Source organism: Anomaloglossus baeobatrachus, chromosome 9 (assembly GCF_048569485.1).
Source record: "Anomaloglossus baeobatrachus isolate aAnoBae1 chromosome 9, aAnoBae1.hap1, whole genome shotgun sequence".
Classification (NCBI taxonomy): Eukaryota; Metazoa; Chordata; class Amphibia; order Anura; family Aromobatidae; genus Anomaloglossus; species Anomaloglossus baeobatrachus.
This window is the reverse complement of record NC_134361.1, coordinates 49,854,337-49,882,117: the sequence shown is the minus strand read 5'-3', so window position 1 is coordinate 49,882,117 and position 27,781 is coordinate 49,854,337. Positions and strand designations below refer to the sequence as shown.

At 45.0% G+C, this 27,781-nt stretch overlaps 1 protein-coding gene across 1 annotated transcript in view; it reads right to left on the bottom strand.

Moving 5' to 3' along the window:
* Positions 1 to 27,781, bottom strand: part of LOC142251159 (endothelin receptor type B-like) — a 45,738-nt gene that overhangs the window by 5,117 nt on the left and 12,840 nt on the right. Inside the window, exons 2-7 of the mRNA XM_075323691.1 lie at positions 13,147 to 13,658; positions 9,357 to 9,469; positions 6,682 to 6,886; positions 5,322 to 5,471; positions 3,183 to 3,316; positions 2,573 to 2,681 (exon numbers count right to left, since the gene is read on the bottom strand). Of these exons, the coding sequence (XP_075179806.1) occupies positions 2,573 to 2,681; positions 3,183 to 3,316; positions 5,322 to 5,471; positions 6,682 to 6,886; positions 9,357 to 9,469; positions 13,147 to 13,587 (1,152 nt within the window). The 5' untranslated portion in view covers positions 13,588 to 13,658. The remainder of the gene's footprint in view (positions 1 to 2,572; positions 2,682 to 3,182; positions 3,317 to 5,321; positions 5,472 to 6,681; positions 6,887 to 9,356; positions 9,470 to 13,146; positions 13,659 to 27,781) is intronic.

Below are 27,781 nucleotides of genomic sequence, written 5' to 3'. Positions count from 1 at the left end.
TTTCCCCAAAATAAGCTCTAGCATGATTTTACAGAATTTTTGAAGTATGCTTTAAATATAAGCCCTACTCCAGAAATAAGCCCTAATTACAGACTGGGCCAGTTGTTAGGGTCCCCACTCACTTAGGGATCCCAGAGTTTGTATTCTGAGGTTGATTGTTTAAGGACCTGTGGTGATAGATACTGTACATACATAGATTGATAAGAGATAGATGGATGGATAGATAATAGATAAATAATGGATGGATGGATAGCAGAACAGATGGATGGATGGATAGCAGAACAGATGGATGGAGGGATGGCTGGGTAGCAGAACAGATGGAGGGATGGATGGGTGGATGGCAGAATAGATGGAGGGATGGATGGCAGAATAGATGGAGGGATGGATGGATGGCAGAATAGATGGAGGGATGGATGGCAGAATAGATGGAGGGATGGATGGATGGCAGAATAGATGGATGGATAGCAGAATAGATGGATGGAGGGATGGATGGATAGCAGAATAGATGGTGGGATGGATAGCAGAATAGATGGATGGATAGCAGAATAGATGGATGGAGGGATGGATGGATAGCAGAATAGATGGATGGATAGCAGAATAGATGGATGGAGGGATGGATAGCAGAATAGATGGATGGAGGGATGGATAGCAGAATAGATGGATGGAGGGATGGATAGCAGAATAGATGGAGGGATAGCAGAATAGATGCATGGATGGATGGATAGCAGAATAGATGCATGGATGGATGGATAGCAGAATAGATGGAGGGATGGATAGCAGAATAGATGGATGGAGAGATAGATGGATAGCAGAATAGATGGATGGATAGCAGAATGAATGGATGGATGGATGGATGGATAGCAGAATGGATGGAGGGATGGATAGCAGAATAGATGGATGGAGGGATGGATAGCAGAATAGATGGATGGAGAGATAGATGGATAGCAGAATAGATGGATGGAGAAATGGATGGATGGATGGATGGATAGCAGAATAAATGGATGGATAGCAGAATGGATGGAGGGATGGATGGATGGATGGATAGCAGAATAGATGGAGGGATGGATGGATAGCAGAATAGATGGATGGAGGGATGGATAGCAGAATAGATGGATGGATAGCAGAATGCATGGATGGATGGATGGATAGCAGAATAGATGGATGGATGGATGGATAGCAGAATGGATGGAGAGATAGCAGAATAGATGCATGGATGGATGGATAGCAGAATAGATGGAGGGATGGATAGCAGAATAGATGGATGGAGGGATGGATAGCAGAATAGATGGATGGAGAAATGGATGGATGGATGATGGATAGCAGAATGAATGGATGGATGGATATCAGAATGGATGGATGGATGGATGGATAGCAGAATAGATGGATGGAGGGATGGATAGCAGAATAGATGGATGGAGGGATAGATGCATAGCAGAATGGATGGATGGATAGATGGATAGCAGAATAGATGGATGGATAGCATAATAGATGGAGGGATGGATGGATAGCAGGATGGATGGATAGCAGAATAGATGGATGAATAGCGGAATAGATGGAGTGATGGATGGATAGCAGAATAGATGGAGGGATGGATAGCAGTATGGATGGATGGCAGAATAGATGGATGGATGGATAGCAGAATAGATGGATGGATGTATAGCAGAATGGATGGATGGCAGAATAGATGGATGGATGGATGGATGGATGGATAGCGGAATAGATGGAGGGATGGATGGATAGCAGTATGGATGGATGGCAGAATAGATGGATGGATGGATGGATGGATGGATGGATAGCGGAATAGATGGAGGGATGGATGGATAGCAGTATGGATGGATGGCTGGATGGATGGATAGCAGAATAGATGGATGGATGGATAGCGGAATAGATGGAGGGATAGCAGAATAGATGGATGGATGGATAGCGGAATAGATGGACTGATGCATGGATAGCAGTATGGATGGATGGCAGAATAGATGGATGGATGGATAGCGGAATAGATGGAGGGATGGATAGCAGTATGGATGGATGGATAGATGGATGGATGGATAGCAGTATGGATGGATGGATAGATGGATGGATGGATAGCAGAATAGATGGAAAGATGGATGGAAAGATGGATGGACGAATGGATAGCAGGATGGATGGATAGCTGAATGAATGGATGGATGGATGGATGGATGGATAGCAGATGGATGGATGGATGGATAGCAGAATGAATAAATGGATGGATGGATAGCAGAATGGATGGATGGATGGATAGCAGATGGATGGATGGATAGCAGAATAAATGGGTGGATGGATGGATGGATGGATAGCAGAATAAATGGATGGATGGGTGGATAGACAGACACAGGGTTAGGGGAGTTATGTTGTTGTTCCAGAATGTGATATGATTATATTTGAATAAATGTTAATTTTTTTGTGTTCAAGAATAAATGTGGATTTTTCTCCATGGAAAAAAAGACATCCCCTTAAAATAAGCCCTAGCCCATCTTTTGGAGCAAACAGTAATATTACACCCTGTCTAATTTTCGGAGCAGCCCGGTAATAGCACTGATTCTCATCTTACCCGGAAACAGTTTTTGAATTTTCTGCTGACAAAGTAGAGCGCCACTGGGTTGATGCAGGAATTCAGCGAGGCCATATTGATCCCGATGTAATTCACCACCAAGAAAAAACTGAATGAAGAAAATGAGAGAAGTAAAGAAAATGTTATTAACTTTCCCAATATTTCCAGTAGCAAAAAAACAAAATCTGACCAAGACCTGACTCCTCCTATGTTGCCTCCTGGACCCTCATTAGAAATACAGCCTCAGATGAACAACATTACACCGTGTCCTTATTTGTTTTCAAAAATCGAGGCCAAAACGCAGAAGCAGAGTGTGAGAAATTAAGTACACCCCATGAATCAATAACTTGTGGAACCACCTTTAACAGCAGAAACCCCAAATAATCATTTTCTATAAGACTTTATCAGTCTCTCTGTTGCACTATCTATTTCTATCTGCAGAATGAGCTAACTGAGAATCTGTCAGTGAGCTTGTTCTGACAGGAGAGTTTGTAACTTTTATTGGCCGCTTTCTGAGCTCTTCTCAGCTGATTTGTGACCAGAGACCACATCACAGTTGCAATTTTGGAAGATTTGTTGTACAATAATGCAGGAAGACTGTGTATTGTACCTGAGCAGCTCACATCTATGTGGATCAGTCCCATCATACACCGTTTTCTTCAATATGCTGCTTACATGGAGCGGCAACCAACACAGAGCGAAGATCACCACCAGACAGAACACGGTCTTAGCCACTTCCCTCCTCTGAAAACAATAAATATATTCTAGTCAACCAAGTATGACAGGCCTTATATGTTCTCCCCCAGGTTAGTGCAGCCTACCTCACAGACTGCACTGCTATCCATGGAGGATCATGTGACCAGACCTGTCCATTGGCCTCCTCCAATTGATAAAGCAGCTTACCCTTGTGAAATGCTTTTCAATTGGAGCAGGCTGTTAGACAGGTCTGGTCACATGATCCTCCATTGAGAGCAGTGCAGTCTGTGATGAAATGTAAGTGCCTCAAAATATTTTCCCAAAACGTAATTTCACCCTTCTTATAGGGAGTAAATAAACTAAATTCAGGGATGTTACAAGTAGAAACCCTTAACTTCAATAATTTTGTTAATCCTTTTTATAATCCCTACCAATAAAAAGAATTGTCACAATTGTTCCAATTTTTGTTCCTTATGTCTTAATAATGGGAGGGTGGTTGATTGTGAGGGGATTGTCAATAAATAGGCTAAAGGCAAAAAATAAACTAAACATTTTTAGTTAAAGGGGTTCTCAGAAATTGGGATAAAATAGTATCCCTGGTATAATTTAAACTGTTGCCCATCGTAGTCATGTGTCAGTTCTGGCTGAAGACTGAAGATATACAGCTCCCAAGACCTGTGTGTAAACTGACAGGAGCTGTATTACACATACCTCAGTCACTGGCTGGAAGCACAGGCTGTCATATATGAAGAAATATATCTCTTTCTTGCAGAGCACAACGGGGGTTATCTCTAGATTCATTTTTCTCAATGTTTATTTGTTTTCCAGTTGGGCGCAGTTAGTCTCCTATGCACTATTATAATGCTATAAGGTCGGTGACCCACTTGCGATTGCCTCGCGTGTATCTCGCATGAGTTTCGCGGCGCATCACCCGTCACGCACTCACGCTCTGATCACAGGAGCAGGTCGGTTGCATGCATCTCTATGCAGCCGACCCGCTCCTGTTAGCAGAGTGTGAGTCCGTGATAGGTGATGCACCGTGAAACTCACGTGAGATACACGCGAGGCAATCGAGAGTGGGACAGCCGCCTTAGACTGACAGAGGAGGATGACGCTAGAGATATCGTCATTAAGCACAATATGGGTTAAAACATTTCTTCACATTTGAGAGCTGTGTTCCCAGCTTCTGACTGAGGTATGTGTGATACAGCTTTTAACAGTTGACACACAGGTCGCAGGAGCCGTATGTCTTCAGTCTGCAGCCTATACTGACATGTAACTAGGGCAGCCTGCAGTTTGAATTATATTAGGGACGCTATTTTATCTAATTTTTGGAGAACCTCTTTAACCCTGCACCACCATTCTGCTCCCTGCTGGCTTCTGTTTGCTTCTCTGCATAGGTCACATGCGTTCAACCCGCATCACCGCTGCAGGCAGTTAATGGTCTCAAAGGTGACGTGACCATAAATGGCTGAGGTCAGTGACTTTGTAGTGATCATGTGGGAAACGTATTATCATAAGTATGGCTGTCTGTAGCAATGACAATTGGTGATTAGGGGTTTCTGTTCACCGGGTCAGCTCCAATCTTCAAGAGACAAACTTTTGAAAGTCAAACTTTTGGAAAACACCTGACCACTGGTTGTAATTTGTATTAAAAAAAACAAAATGTGCTTTACTCACTCTCCTCGGGTCCAACACTGATTCTCCCGATGTCTGTGATTACCTACAGTGCTAATAGCACGTCCAATTAATGAGCTTAGTGGCTCGTGCTGTCAAATCTGAGCTTAGTTATTGGCTGCAAGGCTGCTGATGAGACAACAGTGCTGCAGACAATAATAGACAGAGAAGGTGGAAGTGTACACTTAGTGTTTGACCTGGGGAGGGTGAGAACATCACAGATTTTTTTTTTGATTTTTTTTTTAATTATTATAACAAACTGCAGCTGGGAGACTGGGCTTTTCCAGAACAGGAAAATCCCTTTTACCTTTTAAAAAGATCTGTCCCTTAAAGATGTTGTAAAATGATCTATTACCTCTGAAGCATAATACTTTACCTGTTTCATGTGATCATTGAGTGCAATCCTCATCCCATTCTTCATGCTCAGCATCTCACAGGACATCAGGGTGTAGAAGACTCCGGTGCAGGCCAGGGGCAAGCAAAAATAGAAACCAAAAAGCCACCAGACCTTGACTTCTTGATAGAACTAGAGCACAGAGAGATATCATACCGTCAGTAGATTCATAACATGATACACTCACGCTTTCATTTTACACATAGATTGCAATAAAGGGATATAGACACCTTCATGGACATTTTTTGTTACATAAATGCAGGTATTTTGGGTTGAGAAGGCAGGAAAATCACTGAAATGGGTGGATACAGCATGGGGAAGATACATTCCTGACTCCCAGGTCGCTGCTGAGAACTAAATAAATAAACAAATAAATCATTTAAAAAAATTACATCAGGTCACCCCTATTTTTGATATTTATCCAAGGTAAAGCAGACAGCTGGGGGCTGATATTATCCGGTGGGAAAATGTCATGGATATTGAGCCTTTCCCAATCTAAAAATAGCAGCGCACAGCTGCCCCAGAAGTGGCCCAACCATTAGATGCTCCAATTCCAATCCTGGTGCTTTGCCTGGCTCTTACTGATTGTCCTGATGGGGTGGAAATCGGGGTAATAATTTTGGGAGTTGATACCATGTATAATGTCAGCTGGCATCAAGCCCAGGGGTTAGTAATGCAGAAGTGTCTATTAGGCACCTCAATTACTAACCCAGTAAGTATAAAGATAATAAAAACACACAAAAATATTTTATTTTTTAAAAAAACATTCCCCTACACTTGCCCTGATTCACCAATTTGTATATAAAAAAAGCCATGAAGATCCAAAGTCGTTCACCAAAAACACAAGATAGATAAGACTTAAAGGGAACCTGTCAGGTCCAATATGCACCCAGACCCACAAGCACTTCTGGGTGCATATTGCTAATTCCTGCCTAACTGTCCCTGTATACACTAGCATAGATAAAGAGATCCTGGGTGACAGGATGCAGTTCCCTGTAGCACCCTGATGCCTTCAGGGGCGCTACAACTGCATGAAGCTTATGATCACAAACTGTACCATTTCTGCACCCAAAACCGCAGCAAATCCGCAACAAAAAAAACGCAGTATGCGCACAGGGCCTTAAAATGATTTTTAGCCAAAAAACTCCCAAGTATTCAAGCAAGAAAAAAAAAGGTCCCAAAAGGGAGTTGAGAATACCCACCTGCAATGCATAGGATGCATATATATTGGATGTTTGAAGGAGTTGAGTGGCCCCCAGTTTCGGCTCACAGTAGAAGGCCTGAGCATATAATGTTCCTATATACCATTTTAAAGTGGAAGAGTAGTATGTGGGCTATTTACCGTCATAAACCCTGGCGACTGCTCCAGCGGTAGCATGCACACCAGGATGGTTTGCTCCTTAAAGTCCAGTGGAATCAAGTCGAAGGCAATGGCTTCTGGAACTGCCAAAATGATGGCGACCGCCCAGATCAGCGTGAGCTCTATGGCCTTCCACACCGGAATCCCGATCCCCTGAATCCGATTCCAGGAGGCCACGGCTCGATATCTGAACAAAAAAAGATAAGTAATGAACAGAGAGAAAATGGTCTACTGTATGTATCTAAATTGTATAATCTCCAACCAATATAAGATAAGGCGAAATGTAATCAGACATAAATCTAAGATCGAAACGCGATATACACCTGTGCACACTACTAGCCTGCTAGTAACTTCTAGAATCACATGCTGTGAGAAACCTATCACAACTTCTCCCCACCGTTTTAAGATGGTGGAAACTGACTTCCTGTGCCGATTATAGCTTTAAGCTATACCAGTTCATGTGCTGTTGTGATTCAGTTGCTGGTGAACTACTGATTGGTGTTTAGTGTGTTGTGGGAATCCTCTTGTTATCTGTTTATTCCCTCCCTTCTCTTTATTTCCTTCTGATCACATATTTTCTAAAACCTCTGTGTGTGATTGCTGTGAGTTAGAATTTTGTTTTCCCCATTTGTCTATTTGTGTGGGTCTAACCACTCCTGTCCAGGCCTTCCCTGGGGTGGGGGAGAAAGGGTATTAGAGCAGGGCTGGCTAGTTTAGCTGTCCAGACCTCTTCACCATCAGAAGTACCTCTGGGATAAGGGACAGCTAGGGTCTCCTAGCCTGAGGGCCTAAGGGCCAGTCTAGGAGCCCCGGTCCCTGGTTACCTCTTTATATTGCATGACATTAGTGTATTGGTATGTGTCATTTTTTTATATATATATATATATAATATATATATATATATATATATATATATATTTCATTAGTCTATGCTTTTATATACATTTATTCTCATTAAACATTAATTGTTTTAGCCATAAAACTCCTATTTTTCTTTCATAGTCAGCACTGGAATCAGGATCTCTTCCCCTACATCATGTATTCTCAGCATGATGTAGGGGAGCAAAAACCTGGGGATAGATTATCTTTCATTAGGGGTGTGTTTAATAAGAAATAATGTATTATTCGTTTTCATAGGCAGTCTGTAGAATAGTGAATACAGATCTGGAGGCTGTAATCCATAATCTGTATGTTATTCAGTGCATTGTGTGCCCTCCATCCTTATCTGACCCAAAAAAAGGGTCCAGAAGAAGTTGAATAGAGCTGCCGGTCACATTTGTTCCTCGCTGCTCCACACTGGGTTGAACTCCTCCTAGCAGTGATTTTTTGACAAAGATAGAACATAGGGCAAAGACTCCCATCCTGACAATCTAATATATAAAGTTGATTGTATGTGTGTGTGTGTGTGTGTGTGTCTGTGTCTCTTTGTGTGTCTGTGTGTCCGCTAAAGGAATCCGCACATTTACAATCACGAAATTTTGCACAGACGCCCCATGTGACCCAGGGAACATCATAGACTATGTTTTGATGGGAAAATGTAACCCTGCGCTTTACAGTTACTCTCCAAAATCCTGCCTCCATTAAACTGAATGGAGGTGGGAGCTACAGGCTATTAATAGCAACTGTCAGTGGTTGCTATAGGAACAAAATAAACTGTTAGTATAAGAAGCTTATGTGTGAGGTAATATGATGTCAGTGGAGAGACGGATAGAGAGAGAGAGACAGACAGAGACACAGACAGAGACAGACCTGGAAAGAGACAGACCTGGAAAGAGACAGACCTGGAATGAGACAGACCTGGAATGAGACAGACCTGGAAAGAGACAGAAGTGGAAAGAGACAGACCTGGAAAGAGACAGACCTGGAAAGAGACAGCCCTGCAAAGAGACAGCACTGCAAAGAGACAGCACTGAAAATAGAGAGACTGGGAAAGAGAGAGATGGGGAAAGAGACAGATGGGCAAAGAGACAGACGGGCAAAGAGACAGCCCTAGAAAGAGACAGCCCTGGAAAGAGACATCCCTGGAAAGAGACATCCCTGGAAAGAGACAGACCTGGAAAGAGACAGACCTGGAAAGAGACAGACGGGGAAAGAGACAGACAAAGACAGATGGGGAAAGAGACAGACGGGGAAAGAGAGAGCTAGACAGACAGACACATAGAGACAGACACAGAGATAGAGCAAGACAGACATATACAGAGATTGAGACAGATAGACTGATGCAAATACAGACAGAGAGATAGAAACAGACAGACAAGGAAAGAGACAGACAGAGAGACAGACAGACAGTGACACACAGACAGAGACTGGGAGAGAGACAGAGAGACAGCTACTATCCCGGGTAACGCCAGGTACTACAGCTAGTCACTATATATTGTTATCAGCTATAGACTGTACTGATTTATGGAGCTTGGCTTATGCCTTTATATGTTTTTCACTTTCTTTGACCACACAGCTTAATTAAAGTAGAACGTCTCTCCCAGCTTTAAAAGAAAATCATAGTATTCTGTATTTTGAACAATGTAATGGGTAGAATAAAATACATAGTATATATTGTACAGCTGTAGGTTGTGGCTTTACAGAAGTTGTCAGGAATTACTACATTGACATATTAAAATGTAAATCCTTTGTTGGAATCAGAAGGTCTTTAGTTTTACCTGTCTATGCTGAGAGCACAAAGGCTGAGTACGGTAACCCCAACAGATGCCTTCTGGATAAACGGGAACAACTTGCACACATAAACTCCGAAAGGCCAGTTCTCCGCCAGCAGCTGCAAGTACACAGGGATCATAAGTTTATTTTCTAATAATGACATAATATAATGAAAACTTAACCAATGCTTACATCTCTGAGATCCGGTGATGTCACGTCAACTTCCAGTTGAGCTGACATCACTGAGGCGGCCCCAGTCTTCCTGAGTGACTGACTGTGGGCGGCATTTCACTGCTCATAACAGCCCAGTGCCACGGTGCAGCATCTCGCTTGCTCTCCTTCATTGCAGCGCGCCGCAAACAGGAGTTATGCTGGGCTATGATGAGCGGTGACACTCCGCCAACAGTCCAGTCACTCAGGAAGACTGAGGCCGCCTCGGTGATGTCAGGTCAACTGGAAGCTGACCTGACATCACCGGATCTCAGAGGTCTCAGAGCCCGGGGGTCACTTCATGGTGATGAGTGGACTGCAATAGCGCCACTCAGAGGGAGAAATAGCTGAACAAGGTATTTGAAAAAAGCCTTCCCTGTCAGTTTTACCGTGATGTAGCCACTATTGCAAAGTAGTGAACCACCCCTTTAAGAGGTGATCCTAATTAAATTAAGGCCTGAAGATGATTTTCATGTATAATTGCTATAAAAAAATATTATGAAGCTGCTTAAAAGTTTTATAGAAGTTGCAAAATCTAATCACATTGCACTTATTTAGCTTGGAGATCTACGGTATATTAGTGCAGCAGTGATAAATAAATTAGACTGAACTGCTGTCTCCTGTCTCATACTTAAAGGTATTCCTTGTGTTGTAGCCTTAACATACCTCCTCCACCTCCTGCTTGTGATAGGTTTCTTTCTGACTGCCAGTTTTTACAAGCAGAAGGCAGAGGAAACACTCTGCTGCTGCATCTCATAGGCTGCACTGGAGATTCTGCACACAGCACACGCAGATGATACAGATAATCAGTGTGAGTCAGTGGAGCTTTATAGCTTTGCAGCTAAACATTGTAGACTCATCATTATATCACTTCTCTTTTATGTGTGAAGCAGAATTTATATTTTTAAAGGGAACCTGTCACCACTTTTTTGGACTATAAGCTGCGGCCACCACCACCGGGATCTTATATAGAGTACTCTAACATGCTGTATATAAGAGCCCAGGCCGCTGTGACAACATAAAAAACACTTTTACAATACTTACCAGCGGTCGCTCTGTGGTGGAATAGGGCCTAATGGGCATCTCCGTTGTCCGGTTCGTGCGCCTCCACTTTCGGCCATCTTTGTCCTCTTTCTGAAGCCTGTGTGCATGACGCGGCTACGTCATACACACTCGCCGGTCCTGAACAGGCGCACTACAATACTTTGATCTGCCCTGCTCAGGGCAGATCAAAGTGTGCCTGCTCAGGACCTGAATGCCGGTGAGTGTGGATGACGTCGGACCTGTCATGCACCGCGGCTAGAGAAGAAGGAGAACAAAGATGTCCGAAAGAGGCGGCTCTGGCACCAGACAATGGAGACGCCCATTAGGCCCTATTCCACCACAGAGCGACCATTAAGTAAGTATTATAAAGTGTTTTTTATGTTGTCACAGCGGCCTGGGCTCTTATATACAGCATGTTAGAATGCTGTATATAAGAGCCCGGTGGTGGTAACCGCAGCTTGTAGTCCAAAAATGTGGTGACAGGTTCCCTTTTAAGGGTTTTTTCTCAACATGAATAGTTACCCCCTATCCACTGGAAAAGCAATCTAACTTTCTGAGCGGATGAGGATTAATTGCTGCAATCCCCACCAATCCTGAGAACAGGATTCAATCAGAATTGAGCAGTTTACAAAAAGCCAAACACTGACTGTCTCTACACAGGAGAACATGTAGTAGGGTAGGATTCCACTTGAGAGAGACTCGCATGTATCTCGCATTGCATTACCCGGCACGGCCTGCCTCTTTCCAGACGGGATCATCTCAGCTGCATAGAAATACATGCAGCCGACCCACTCCTGTCGGGAATGAGGCAGGCCGTCCCGGGTAATGCAATGTGAGATACGCTGGAGTCTCTCGCAAGTGGAAAAGAACCCTAAAGCTGGTGTCACACACAGCGACAACGACAACGACGTCGCTGCTACGTCACCATTTTCTGTGACGTTGCAGCGACGTCCCGTCGCTGTCGCTGTGTGTGACATCCAGCAACGACCTGGCCCCTGCTGTGAGGTCGCCGGTCGTTGCTGAATGTCCAGCTTCATTTTTTGGTCGTCACTCTCCCGCTGTGACACACACATCGCTGTGTGTGACAGCGAGAGAGCGACGAAATGAAGCGAGCAGGAGCCGGCGTCTGGCAGCTGCGTAAGCTGTAACCAGCGTAAACATCGGGTAACCAAGGGAAGACCTTTCCCTGATTACCCGATATTTACCTTCGTTACCAGCCTCCGCCCTTGCTGCTAGTGCCGGCTCCTGCTCTGTGCACATGTGGCTGCAGTACACATCGGGTAATTAACCCGATGTGTACTGTAGCAAGGAGAGCAAGGAGCCAGCGCTAAGCAGTGCGCGCGGCTCCCTGCTCTCTGCACTGTGACATGTAGCTGCAGCACACATCGGGTTAATTAACCCGATGTGTACTGTACCTAGGATAGCAAGGAGCCAGCGCTAAGCGCGGCTCCCTGCTCTCTGCACATGTAGCGACGTTATGATCGCTGCTGCGTCGCTGTGTTTGACAGCTAAGCAGCGATCATAACAGCGACTTACAAGGTCGCTGTTACGTCACCGAAAATGGTGACATAACAGCGACGTCGTTGTCGCTGACGCTTAGTGTGAACCCAGCTTTATACTGGTTGTCAAACTGGAGATCAGATAATACAGCTGCTTATATAAAGGGGGATAAGTTGGATAGGTGCAACTGAGGTGGTAGGAAAAAATTACACTGCTTTGATACTGGATTGAGAAGGTAAAGAAAATTGCTAAAGTCCTACTTATCCTCTTTGATTCAAGTTTTTCTTGAATACCTCAAACCTAATACCATAGATACAGCCGTATTCCATGGACCATGTATGCACCGCAGTACCAGTCTTCTGACTTGAACTTACAGCCTCATGGTCAGAGCCACGGTAAAGGCTACTTTACACACTGTGATATCGGTCCCGATATCGCTAGTGTGGGTACCCGCCCCCATCTGTTGCGCGACACGGGCATATCGCTGCCCGTGCCGCACAACATCGCCCACAGCCGTCACACATACTTACCTGTCCGGCGACGTCGCTGTGACCGGCGAACCGCCTCCTTTCTAAGGGGGCGGTCCGTGCGGCGTCACAGTGACGTCACTGAAACGTCACTGAACCGCCGCCCAATAGCAGCGGAGGGGCGGAGATGAGCGGGACGTAACATCCCGCCCACCTCCTTCCTTCCGCATAGCAGCCGGGAGGCAGGTAAGGGGAGCTTCCTCGTTCCTGCGGCGTCACACGCAGCGATGTGTGCTGCCGCAGGAACGAGGAACAAACTCGTTACTGCTGCAGTAACGAGATTTGAGAATGGACCCCCGTGTCGCCGATTAGCGATTTTGCACGTTTTTGCAACGATGCAAAATCGCTTATCGGTGTCACACGCAACGGCATCGCTAATGCGGCCGGATGTGCGTCACAAATTCCGTGACCCCAACGACTCCGCATTAGCGATGTCGTAGCGTGTAAAGCCCGCTTAAGTCCAGGCAGTACGGTCCATAATACACATAAATATTTTGAAGCCATGTTAACAAACCTTATATATATTGATGGGAATAGCGATTAGGATGTAGAACAAGTCACCAAGTGCCAGGCTGGCAATAAGGACGTTGGGTCCATTCCTCATGCACTTGTTCTTGTATATAATTCTTAAAAGTGTTGAGTTTCCTACAATCCCCACCAGGAAAATCACACAGGACAGTATTGTTGTGACGTATTTGAAAGCGTGCTTGATTTTGAAGCGGGATAGACAGGGAGGCGGTTGGCGAGGTGGTATTCCTCCTTGGTTTTCATTTGAGACATTGCCGGCATCATTCTGTAGGCTGGTGTCCATCTGCACAAGGTTGGCCGCTGGCTCTTGGTCTAATGTCTCCGACAGTTCTGAAGTCTCTTCAAAAGACAGAGGCGTTGGGGAATATTGACTGGAAACTCCTACAAGTAGGCATAGGACCAAAACGGCAAACATGCCAGGTGGCATAATGTATACCGGCAAATGTGGGATTACAAAGGTCTTGAGAATCTGAAGGACGTCTTTTTTACATTAAGGATCTGTTGAGAAGAGAGAAACAAAGATATGAATATAATCCAATTATTAACTAAATATATATTTATGTAGCCATCAGATCAAATGATTTTTCACCGAAAGTGATCAAACTTTAGGATTTTTCTGCTTTGAAAGAGTTAGAAGTATCCCCTGACAGTAGGCTGATCATAGGATTGTTAGGTCCCCAGTAATAACAGCAGTAACCTGTGCATGAGCCCATCAGCAAGTGTTTAATTTCCCTATAGCGCTACCACAGGAGAAATGAAACATTACACAGTTCCTATTGGGACCAAACATCTATCCATAAAATGCTTCTGTGTACCAGTTGTCCTATAGCTGCCGTCTGCTCTGGTGCATAGATAAGGGTCCTGTCAGGATGTGACTGCAGGATAACGAGAAACAGGGGGCTCCTATACTGTCCCTCACACTAGGGAACCTTAGGCTATCCCTGTCCTCAGGGTTACCCCTAATGGTGGAGATGCCTGGGTCTTGTGCCTGGCTATACTCCTGATCAGGCAAGAAAGAGGCAGGGGTGTGATGACAACATAGATTTAGTCAGACAGGGAAAAACAAAAACTCATACACACTGCGAAATTACAGGAGCAAATAGTTAAAATATAACTAAAGAAGAAAAGCAAGAGAAGTAAGGCAGCAACAAAAGGACAACAAGGGTTAACATCATAATATTAATTATTGTTTCATAGTTCACAGGGGAGTTGTCCTTTGTCTGTGACCCTATATAAACTGGTCACATGTACTAATAAAGGAGAATTCTTTGAATACACCATACTAAGGGGTGCTTCACACACAGCGAGATCGCTGCTGAGATCGCTGCTGAGTCACGTTTTTTGTGATGCAGCAGTGACCTCATTAGCAATCTCACTGTGTGTGACACTGAGCAGCGACCTGGCCCCTGCTGTGAGATCACTGCTCGTTACACACAGCCCTGGTTCGTTTTTTTATTGTTGCTCTCCCGCTGTGACGCACAGATCGCTGTGTGTGACAGCGAGAGAGCGACGAAATGAAGCGAGCAGAGAGCAGGAGCCGGCATCTGACAGCTGCGGTAAGCTGTAACCAGGGTAAACATCGGGTAACCAAGGTGGTTACCCGATATTTACCTTCGTTACCAGCCTCCGCCGCTCTCACGCTGCCAGTGCCGGCTCCCTGCTCTCTGCACATGTAGCTGCAGTACACATCGGGTTAATTAACCCGATATATACTCTAGCTAGGAGTGCAGGGAGCCAGCACTAAAGCGGGCTTTACACGCTACGACATCGCTAATGTGGAGTCGTTGGGGTCACGGATTTTGTGACGCACATCCGGCCGCATTAGCGATGCCGTTGCGTGTGACATCGATAAGCGATTTTGCATCGTTGCAAAACAGTGCAAAATCGCTAATCGGCGACACGGGGGTCCATTCCCAATTATCGTTACTGCAGCAGTAACGAGGTTGTTCGTCGCTCCTGCGGCAGCACACATCGCTGCGTGTGACGCCGCAGGAGCGAGGAAGCTCTCCCTACCAGCCTGCCGGCCGCTATGAGGAAGGAAGGAGGTGGGCGGGATGTTACGTCCCGCTCATCTCCGCCCCTCCGCTGCTATTGGGCGGCGGTTCAGTGACGTTTCAGTGATGTCGCTGTGACGCCGCACGGACCGCCCCCTTAGAAAGGAGGCGGTTCGCCGGTCACAGCGACGTCGCCGGACAGGTAAGTATGTGTGACGGCTCTGGGCGATGTTGTGCGGCACGGGCAGCGATATGCCCGTGTCGCGCAACAGATGGGGGCGGGTACCCACACTAGCGATATCGGGACCGATATCGCAGTGTGTAAAGTAGCCTTAAGCAGTGTGCGCTGCTCCCTGCACTTGTAGCTGCAGTACACATCGGGTAATTAACCCGATGTGTACTGTAGCTAGGAGAGCAGGGAACCAGCGCTAAGCAGTGTGCGCGGCTCCCTGCTCTCTGCACATGTAGCGACGTTATGATCGCTGCTGCGTCACTGTGTTTGACAGCTAAGCAGCGATCATAACAGCGACTTACAAGGTCGCTGTTGCATCACAGAAAATGGTGACGTAACAGCGACGTCGTTGTCGCTGTCGCTATGTGTGAACCCAGCTTAAGTGTGTGCTGTATTGATTTACCAAGCGGTCATAAAACAAATCTTATTAATTTGGAGGTCAGAAAGCAGAGAAGGAGTGTATTTTGCTCGCAATAGCACAAGGGATAAACTATTACAGGTTTAAGTCCCCAAAAGAGATTTAAGAAAGTAAAGTTTCACAAAATACCAGTAAAAGATAGAATCAACCACAGACTTCCTATTTTTCAGTTACCACATCTTACCCAAAAATAAAAAGAATCCAAAGATGTATCTCAAAATGATACCAATGAAAACTATACCTCGTTACGCAAAAAAAACAAGCCCTTACACAGCAATATCAATAGAAGAATACAAAAGTTATTGGTCTTCAAAAATGGAAACCCTAAATATATTTTATTTATTTTTTTTATTATTCTTTCCAAAGTTCAGATTTTTTTTTACCACTAAAGGCCCCGTTACACGCAATGACGTATCTAACGATATATCGCCGGGGTCACGGATTCCGTGACGCACATCCGGCATCGTTAGTGACGTCGTTGCGTGTGACACCATCGAGCGGCCGTTAACAATGGAAAATACTCACCAAATCTTCCATCGTTGACACGTCCTTCATTTTCAAAATATCGTTGATTGTAGAGGACACAGGTTATTCGTCATTCCCGAGGCGGCACACATCGCTGTGTGTGACACCTCGGGAACGACGAACTACAGCTTACCTGCGGCCACCGGCAATGAGGAAGAAAAGAGGTGGGTGGGATGTTACAGCCGCTCATCTCCGCCCCTCCGCTTCTATTGGGCGGCCGCTTAGTGACACCGCTGCGACGCCGCACGAACCGCCCCCTTAGAAAGGAGGCGGTTCGCCGGCCACAGCTACGTCGCTAGGAAGGTAAGTCCGTGTGACAGCTCCTAACGATATTGTGCGCCACGGGCAGTAATTTGCCCGTTACGCACAAACGATGGGGGCGGGTACGCTCGCTAGCGATATCGCTGCGTGTAACGCCCCCATTAGAATTAAAAACTATACAAGTTGGGTATCGCATAAATCATATTAACCCTGACACGTTCTGTTGTCTGTTCATTGTCACCACCCACTAAGTTTTATAAAAATGTAACCTAAAAATTATGGCGGAATCGTTAGTCTTTTTTACGCTATTTCACCCCACTCGGAGTTTTTTTTCCATTTTTCAGTACATTATATTGTAACATGAAGAGTGTCCTTCAAACTACAACTTGGCCCGCACAAAAACAAACCTTCATTCACTGAAAATAAAAAAAGTTGTGGCTCTAGGAAGAAATAGAGGAAGATATCAAAATTACAAAATTGGCTGCGGTGGAAAAGAGAGAAGCCACCGGCATCTTGTCCTCCTACTGGTCTCTTACACAGTTCCCATATCTTTGTAGTCCTCTAAAGTGTAATTTCCAGAAACAAACCATCCATAATCACATGAAGCACAGCTCCCTCCTCCACTGGTCATGCAGTGTTTTTGACAATCCGCATACAAGAAAACTTTTGTCCTTGAGTGCGTATTGTTTTATCATCCAAGGTCATGAGTGTCCTGCTCCTCCTGAGGCTTTTCTCATGTAAGTGACTGGTGAATCCAAGCTTTGATGACCTACGGTAAGGAGCCAGCTCACCATGATATGAATAGGCCTTTCTGAACGGCAGCACAAGAAGAGCATTCAGTGCCGTTAAGATTTCAGACATCAGCACAACATGCCCTAAGGTGGCGGCACTTTATTACCAAGTGTAAATCAGATTTGGGCAGCAGAATGGATTGCATTTAGTAGACCGCTCATTGTTTCTGGGAAGTAATGAAAAGACAAAACATGGGTGTAGGTCTGACAATAAATGATCATGACGCTTAGTACAAGGGTGCACGTAAGGAAAAACCAAAAGACCCTACTGCCTGCAGATGTTCAGAGCTGTTGATGTGCAATTAGATACACTTTTCATGGTAATCTGAAGCTCTATTCTTCAGAAAATCCTCATGTGGTGGTTGACAGTTATACCAAACAAGTATTTAATGTTACGTTGTGAGACATAGGCCTTATATACTGTCCGTTCCAATCAGGAGCTTACATAGAAGTCATTGGGTCCTTGAGAAAAAGACCTAATTGCCCTCAACCAACAGGGGAGTAACTATAATAGAAGCAAGGGTTGCTATTGTACATGGCCCTGGAGACTAGAGGGGGGGGGCAAAAAGGTCCATTTGACCCTTAGGAAAAAACTACTACTATGACCTGTGATAGGGGCCCTGTTCGAAATTTTGTATTGGGGCCCACAAGCTCAAAGCTACGCCATTGCCTCCCAACTTTTACAGATGTTTTATGGCACAAACACAGAAATCCCCCACACACAGTATGATGCCCTCACAGTTACCTACACACAGTATGATGACTATGCAACCCCTTCAAAACACTATGACCCCTCATAGCCTCCAACTTAGTATGCTCACCTTATACAATATGATGACCCCCCACAGCATCTACAGACAGACCAAACAGTATGATACCCCAACAGTTTCCCCCCAAAGCATGTGCGCCCACTCAGAATGAGGCCCCCATACTTCCCCTACCTCCAAAATATGATGGGCTCCACCTTACAAGAAGTGGCTGAAAATATAAAAACAAAAAACTAACTACTAACTAGGCCTCATTTCCATAATGCTGGTCTACGCTGTGCACATGGACTGAGGCTCGTCTGAGAAGGAGCGATCAAGGAATCATCGTGCAGCCGCTATCAAAAGACGGAGCAGTTCTGGAAGTGAACATTTCCAGCCACAGGCCGCCAACGACACTGAGAACAGCTGATCCACAGGGGTGCTGGGTGTTGGACCCTGGCCAATCAGACATTGACATTGATGACCTATCTTAAGGAAAGGCCATCAATGAAAAGTAGTGTACGACCTCTTTAATGCTTTTACTTTCCATAGGAGGCTACAAATTGCTTGTACAATATACAGCAATACTTCATGGTCTTCTTCTATGAAGCCCAAAATTGTGACTGCGCTTCACAGGAGCTTAAAGATTGCCGCTGTTGGGGTCTTCAGCAGGCCTTGTGCTTATTGCATCGAATGGGGGACAAGGGGAACAGACAAATGTGCTTTTGTGTCTTGGGGAGGGAAGGCGTTAAAGCACCACTAGAGGGAGCTCACTGCATATTGTGTATACAGTGATGAGAATAAGCTCCTATACTCCCCCTTGTGGAAGGTGCAGACAACACGAATGGAAGTCGAAGCTTTGCATCAAACTCTGAGCTCTGATGGCTATATATATATATATATATATATATATATATTGAGAAATTTAGAAAAATACTGAATAGTGACAAAAAAACATGCTGAAAGGTGAACATTCACTTTTTGGTCTGCTAGGACAACCTGTGGGATTCAACTATACAGACATTTAGCAGTGGGGATGGTGTAGTATAGCAGCTCGGAAGTCTTTAAAATCCATGTATTGTTGTGTTTGTACAGATCCTATCTAGACAATACATCACCATGATGACAGACAGCAATCATCTAAAAGTAAAATGATTGCAAAACCCTTTAGTAAAAGGAAAATTCCAGTTTTATCTCCTTACATGATGTTATGACTTATTCAAAAATACATTGGATGCAATTTTTAGTATTTCACCAGTACCCTGATCTAGATAAATTGACTTGTTGACCCCTTTGGATTTGCTTGACCCCTAATTTGCAACTTACTTTGATTTTCAGATAAATGAGTTTTTACGCTTGGTCATTACTGAAAACTATTAATCAAATATGCCAAATGGGAATCAAGGGTGAGAGGGATAAAAGAAGCCATCTAAAGGGTGTAAAAAAAGATATACAGAACCCGGGAACTACAGCACTCAGTATGGGGCTGTCACCTGTCAACCCAACATATGGTTTATAGTAGAGTTGACTAGAGTCTGGTCCTCGAGGGCAATCTCATTTCTGTAGCCGTCAACCTCAGCCGGCCATCTTTGGCACCTCTCGCACTTACTAGACCCCGTGATACTAAGAATTCACAGCACGTGACGAGTGACTTGGCCTCACTTGGACTCGATATCATGACATTACAGAGACTAGTAAGAAGCATCCAGAAGGTTGGGCTGTGGATACCAGCTGCCATCAAGAACCAGGATGCTGGACCAGCGAGGTTCAAGTCTTTTTGCTTAACTCTGGTATATAATGTTCCCACTGGTGGACATAGACGGAAAAAGGCCTCTGTGTAAGAACAGTAAATGGGCCCTTTGTAGTCCAATAGCTTATTCTATTGCACAATTTTACCTGCTTTGGAGGTAGAAATGGCCCCATTTACCACTTGGGCCTCTGTGCGACTGCACAGGCTGCACCATTGATATGTCCGCCCCTGAATGTTCCCCAGACCAAGCCATTGACAAAAGGAGTCCAAAATTTGAAACATTGCTCAACTTTTTTAGGGCAATGTCTATCTTTATATCCTGGGTGACAAGTGGGGACTTAGAGATCAAACCCTAATTCCAACCCTCTGTAAAATATCTACTTGGTTCATGTGCATCTCTTATATACATTGCTTCAGTCATTTTTTCTCGTATGATACATGGGAAGGAGCAATGGCGGAGACAGACAGAAGCGGGCCCCTGTGCAAAAACAGTATATGGGTCTTTTTTAGTCCAATAACTCATCAGAATACACAATTCCACCTACTTTGAAGGTAGAAAAGGGCCTCCTGACCTCCTGGGGCACCGGTAAAGGCCGCTTTACACACTGCGATATCGGTACTGATATCGCTAGCATGGGTACCCGCCCCCATCTATTGTGCGACACGGGCAAATCGCTGCCCGTGCCGCACAACATCAAGCGGACCCGTCACACTACTTACCTGCCCGGCGACGTCGCTGTGACTGGCGAACCGCCTCCTTTCTAAGGGGGCAGTATGTTCAGCATCACAGCGACGTCACAGCAGCGTCACTGAACCGCCGCCCAATAGAAGCGGAGGGGCGGAGATGAGCGGGACATAATATCCCGCCCACCCCCTTCCTTCCGCGTTGCGGCCGGGAGGCAGGTAAGATGAGCTTCCTCGTTCCTGCTGTGTCACACGGAGCGATGTGTGCTGCCGCAGGAACGAGGAACAACTTCGTTACTGCTGCAGTACCGATAATCGAGAATGGACCCCCATGTCACCGATGAGCGATTTTGCACGTTTTTGTGACGATGCAAAATCGCTCATGGGTGTCACACGCAACGGCATCGCTAATGCGGCCGGATGTGCGTCACCAATTCCGTGACCCCAACGAGTTCGCATTAGCGATATCGTAGCGTGTAAAGCGGCCTTTAGTCTACACAGGTTGTATCAATAATATGTCCGCCCTTGGGAAGGAGGCATCGATAGAAGGTTCTGCACTGGGCCCCATCTAACTGAAGTCTCATGATGATCATAAAACATTTTCTGGTAGTAAAATAAAAGAGGAATTAGACTGAAAAAAATCAGTCACAGATTACACAACGTGTTATACCAGCTGAGAAGAAATCATTTGACAAGGGTTGCGGTTGGAAGCAAAGACCGCCGGTCCTTTCTACCAGCTATAAACACATGATAATCAGCCAACACAAGCCCTTCAGGGTTCGGCATCACTTAAGTCATTACTTAGTAATAGTTTAATGTAACATTTTAGGCATAGTAAAGATAGATATCACTATAAATCAAAGTTTCGTGGGACCAAATCCATCCATTTTGCCTCCTTAGCCTATTTCCAAATTTGCACCCTAGACAGTTGCCTACTGTGCCCACCAGTTGTCCTGCAGATCAAGTGACAAATCATGGCCCTGTAGATCTGAAAACATGGGTAGACTATGACTACGTTTCCTAATTTTGTCTTATTTATCCCCCTTTATCCACAAGCCATGATCTTATGACACCTTTCTACTGACGTTTTTTCTCCGTTTACGGCTAGCTTATCTCCACTAGTTTTGGAGCATAGAAAAAAACATATTCCAAATGATGTATCAGATATAATTAGACATTCTGTTTTAATAACTTTACATTCCCAGCAAAGGTCCCTGCGGACATTGTGGACATTTACGTTTATATAATACATAGCTGTGTTCGGCTCTAATTACATTACTAACCTTATCTACACATACAAACAATTCTGTCTTTGCTATTATATAAACATTATTAGTTACTATCTGGAGCTTCATTTTCGCTTTTGGTGACGAGGATTGGTATTTTGCTTTTGTATTTTGGCCACTTATTTAAAGGAGAAGGCAGAAATCTCACGATTCCGATGTGCACAACATTCTGTACCGTTCTGCCATGTTCTCCTGCAGAGGCGGTATATGTTGCTTATGGTTCAGAGCTTTTTTGCAGGATGAATGCTCTGCTGGTTGTTTCACAGCACTGGTTTCACGCTGGTCCTGGGAGTTTCTCTCGCAGATGCTTCTTGTTCTCAGTAATTGCTCTGCTTCATTAGGGAGCGTGTTAGCTCAGGACGCGGCCAGTTGTACTTACTGTTTACAGTAGTGCTCTTGGCTCCTGTGGTGCTCAGTGTTCTGGTCTTGGCCTCTTGACTCCGGACTGCTGTTTACCAGTCTCTACCTGTCCTCCCCTGTTTCTGCTGTGACTTCCCGACTTCTGACCTCGGACTTCCTCCTGACTATGTCCCTGTCTACTCCATCTTTTGCATGTACTCTCCTGGAGCCCTGACCTTCAGCTTGTAGATTGACCTCGTCTCTGTCTGCCCCCCCATGTACTGTCGTGCCCTCCTGATTTATTATCTCGGCCTGTCTTACTACCTCTACATTTACTGCATACAAGTGGTGTCTAGCATCACCGTGAGACAGCCATCACAACGCCTAGGAGTTTTCATAACGTAGAGGTGCAGGGCTTTGCTGAGTACCCAACTCCTTAACATGTGGATAGTCAAGACCAAAAATAAGAAAAAATAAGCACCCTAAAATATCACTAATTTATCATGTTAATGGGAACCTATCATTTGATTAATGCTGCCCAAACCACAGGTAGCATGAATCAGAGTCTGGCTGCACTATTGCAACTAGGTATGTTCTTCTATCAAACGCTCATAGTTTGAAGAGCAGCCGTGAGCTGTAGGGAGAGTCAAGACTCATGCAGTGCCACCCTCAGCCAACTTTTCCCAGCACCACTATAGGTAATTGTCTGGTCTCTACCATGTGTACATAGGTAGAAAGATGTCAATCATCTGGAGTGGTGCAGGAAGAAACTGCCCGGTGGTACAGCTGGACTAGTCATCACTTTCCCTATGGTCCTTGGCTGCTCTTCAAACTATGTTTTGTGTGAAATGTGTGGGCAACCAAAGTATGATTCCTCCTACCCAAACCACGGGCAAATCGAGTGATAGTTGCCTTTAAAGGTAAACTGTCACTGTGGAAATTGCAATTGTTTGCATATATAGGGTCAATCTGCAGGTAAATAGCATTATAATTAGGGAATAGAGAACCTGAACGGAAAAGATTGAGGTTCATACCAGACATTGGGTGTCTGGGTTTCGAACTCGAAATTTAAAAAAAAAATAAATAAATAAAAAAATCCATGTCCAGGTTCGGGTGCTGTTCATATGCTAATAAAGTTTGTTGAAAGGGGTTACTGCGTAACTAATCAACAAGCTTTATTGCATGCAATAGATGCCTGTACACTGCTGGGAACAATAAAGAAAAAAAAAATGTGGGCTCACGCCTATTTTTGATAACCAGCTTAGGTAAAGCAGACTTGGGGCTGGCATTATCAGACTGGGAAGACCCACGGTTATTTGGAACTTCCCAGCCTAAAAATAGCAACCCACAGCTGTTCCAGAAGTGGCATATCCATCTGGTGCTTTGCCCTGCTCTTCCCGATAGCTCTTGTGCAGTGGCAATCCGGAGTAATACCTAGTGGATTGGTAATTGGGGTGGCTGATAGACACCTCTCAATTACTAACTCCTGGTTGTCAATTCACAGCTGACATCAAACCCAAACTTATTACCTTGATTGCCACTGCATCAGGGCAATTGGGAAGAGTCTGGAAAGTGCCAGAATTGGTGCAGCTAATGGATGCACCACTTCTGGGGCTGCTGTGGGCTGCTATTTTTAGGCTGGGAGGGGGTCAAATATTCATGGCTATTCCACCCTGATAATACCAGCCCCCTGCTGTCTGCTTTACCTAGGCTGGTTATCAATAATAGGGGATTCCCTCACCATTTTTTTTAAAATAACTTGGGATCCCTTCTAGTTTTGATAACCAGCCAAGGTAAAACAGATAGGTAAGGGCTGCAGCCTCCGGCTCTCTGCTTTACCTGCGCTGATTATCAAAAATAAAGGGGATCCCACACCTTTTTTTTAATATTTCTTCCCTATCCACATTTATTTTCAGGGCAATTTGCTCCATTTTGCTTCCTTTTTTCAGCCCCTTAGCCCTTACTATGACAATGTTACAGCACAGAAGTTGGGGTCATTATTGACTTATATGGAGTTTGGGGTCCAGGATGCCAAACCGAACTTTTAACTAAAACCCGGCTAAACCTGTTGGACCTGATCTTCCAAGGGTCCGATCATCCGTAATTGCAATTCTTACCGGCCACCATATGGAAAGTGCAACTGCAATTGAGGGAGAGGGGTTTTCCAAAGCCGGAAACCTTTTTAATTGATTTCCATAATTGATTTTAGGCTTATAATTTCTTCCTGTTAGTCCCCTACTATCCATGGTTGAGTTGCTTCGTACTAAAATACAGTAAAAAGACTTCTTTGTTCGAAAATTTGTATTCACTGCGAAAACATATTCAACTTTTTAGCTACAGACTTTATTACTTTTCAATGCCGTTATAAATAGCAGATCCACAATTAGAAATCTGTAATCCAGCGTCATCTCATAAGAGGATTAAAAAAGGAGAGGACTCGGGTTTATTTTGGCTCTACCCAACTAAAGGCGGAATTGTTTGCTGGAATCATTTATAGCTTTGTAAATTAGACCGTTTATATTTTATTTGACGGCGGTGGCGGCGGCACATAACCCTTCATGGCTGCAGGCGGTGGCATCTCGCTGTGTCTACATCACACAAGGGATCAGTCCACTTTGTCCATGAATAATGGCCTTCTCTCCCACACTACAAAGCAGCAATTGTGTCACTTTTATTCTTTGGCCTTCCCAGACTTTTGGTTATTAAAGTTTGGTTTTAAATTTTATACTTTACTCTAATTAAATAAGAAAAAAAAGGTTCCTTCAAAGGGATCACGCTAGAAAGTTTTTTTTTTAACTTTATCTAAATAAATAATTTAATTTTAATAAGCGAAATTAGCAGTAACTTATTTTTGAAGGACATTTTTTTTGTGACCAAAGACAGTAAATATTGCGAGTTAGCGAGGGATGGAAGAGGCACAGATGAAAATTACACACATAAAGAACGGCAAACTGTAGTGGATTAAAAAATTGTATTAAATTAAATGTGTAAAAATAACTTTGTCTATATTCAAGCAATATAGTCAATCAGCCAAAAGCTCAAGTCCATTATGTGCCGCCCCATGCCAGCAGCCGGCGCTGCTCAAGTCCAGACCTTCAGGGGTGGTGGCTCGAGGGACTCCGGACCCGGGGGCCTCATGGACACGCCGAGTGAAAAGGGGGTTGGACGTATATGTACGTTGTGAGTTCGTGACGCCACCCACGGTGTGTGGTGAAGTGGGACACCACCGCTGCTGTTACGGGACACCCGGGGGAGATGTTGTGCAGCAAGCTGTTAACCCCTCCGTGGGCAGGGATGGTGGCCCCGGGACCCGATGGCTCCAATGCAGGGGGAATGACGATCGCAGGGGGGGTGTTGGTGTACTCACTTTTGGCAAATAACACACGAGTCTCTGATAAACCAAGGTGGTGGTGGCCGGTGCCGCAGCCGGATGTACTCAGGGTCCCCCACCCGGCTGGTGGTCTCTATCCTTCTCCTGCACTGTTTTCTTAGTGTATGACTTCCCCGTGTGTAACGTAGGAGTCCGCTCCCGGCTGGATGTGGCCAATGTTGCCGTGCCCGTAGACGCTGGCCCGTGGGATCTATGGGCCTTGGCGGTGACCGCTTATCCCCAATCGGTGGGCTGTTGTCTTCTATGGGGGACTTTGGGTGGGACAGAACCTCTAGTCCTGGCCTCAATCGGTGAATTAACCAGCTCCAGTTGATTCTGGTTTCTGGCTTCAGGGTCCGAGTACCCCATTTGTGCTATGGTTTCCGGGTCGGTTCCCCGTGTCGGTACTAGGGGGCTACAACCCTGGCCCGACACGCCTCGGTTCCACCGAGCCATCTTCCCGTCTCCTGCTGACGGTGACCACCGTCTGCCTCCTAGCCAGCAGTACCAGGTCTCCAACCCTGGCACCTTCAAATTGAAATTTCTCTCCTCCTGCTGGGACTACACCTAGCCCCAGCTCCTCTCAACTTGAACTTCAACACAAAACTGTTTACTTTTCCGCCCCGGGCTGTCTAAACCCCTGGGTGGGTGTGCACCAACTTCCTGGCCACACCCACTGTTGTGTCTATCTGTCATAAGGGGGTGACTAGGCTTTAAATGGTTGGCTGCTGTTCCTAAGTGTGGGAACGGTGTAGTGCGGGGGTCTAATTGTGACTACCTAGATTCTCCAGGGCGTCACAATTAAGCAATTAAAGCTGTCCACTGAGTTTTCCGAGTGACGATCTCCACTAGGCTATCTTGCCTTAAAGCAGCATTTCTCATCTCCAGTCCTCAAGACCCACCAACAGATCATGTTTTCAGGTTTTCCTCAATATTAGACAGGGAATAATTCAATCACCTGTGCAACATTAAGAAAATCCTGAAAACCTGATTGAGGAAAACCTGAAAACATGATCTGTTGGTGGGTCCTGAGGACTGGAGTTGAGAAATACTGCCTTAAAGGAATATTCTGGTTTCAGAAAACAGCTGTTCCCAACTGCAGATTGTTTTAAAAAAAAAAAAAAAAAAGACAGAGATATAGTCACCCTCCCCTGGTCCAGCACTGAGTCTCTGCCACTCTTCCCCGCAGCCCCCACTGATCAGTTGTTATCAGTGCGAATGGCAGCAGCAGGTGGCCGGAAATGACCAGTTCCGGAGCTGCCCAGTCAACTTATAATCATTGCGGTCTGGTACTTCACATTCAAATCAACAGTAGGCAGATATGCAGTACCCGGCCACTATCAGTTGATGGACCATCTCCAGAATTGAGCATTTCTATCCGCCTGCTGCTGGCACCAAGGACAGCTGATCAACAGGGGGTGCTGGGTGTCGACTTTGGTCAATGAGACATTGATGAGGACAGGCCAACAATGTAAAAGTAGTGGACAACCCCTTTAAACATAGCTTGATTCGTTTTCCTGATCTTACCACAAACTTTCAGGTCTGCCAATATGAATGATCGAATACCACAAATATTTGGCTTCGCAAATATTCGCCGAATAGGTCGCCGCTATTCGACTATTCGCGAATATTCGATGCGCAATGTAAGTCTATGGGAAACTCGAATAACAACTATTTGGAACTATTTGGGCTTCCTATAGACTTACATTGCGCATCAAATATTCGCATAGCGGCGATCTATTCGTCAGATATTAGCGAAGCCGAATATTTGTAGTATTCGATGATCCCTATCTGCCAACTTTACACATAAGGGTGTTGCAATTATCTCTAAAAACACAAACTCAACACCTGGGAACAGTTTCTTGATCTATAGCAAATGTTTATTTAATCTGGACAAGTAAATCAGCTATCCCCATATTCCTAATGTAATTTCCTCCTGGGTGTATGATGCAAATGTCAGGATTTGGAAATGTATTGCTCATCATAAGAGCTTGACTAATCAGATCAGTCTATCTTAATCCCCTGATCCCAAGCTAGCAGACAGGTAACAAGGATAGGTTCTTACCAGAGCAGTGATGGCGTGCATTACTTTGGGCCCAATCAAGGAGCGAGTGGTCTAAAATCCATGCCTAATAACCTATGAATACCATAAGAAACAAATGAACCCCTTCACAACATCTGCCATTTGTTTAAAGGGTACTTTACACGCTGCGATCTCGCTAGCG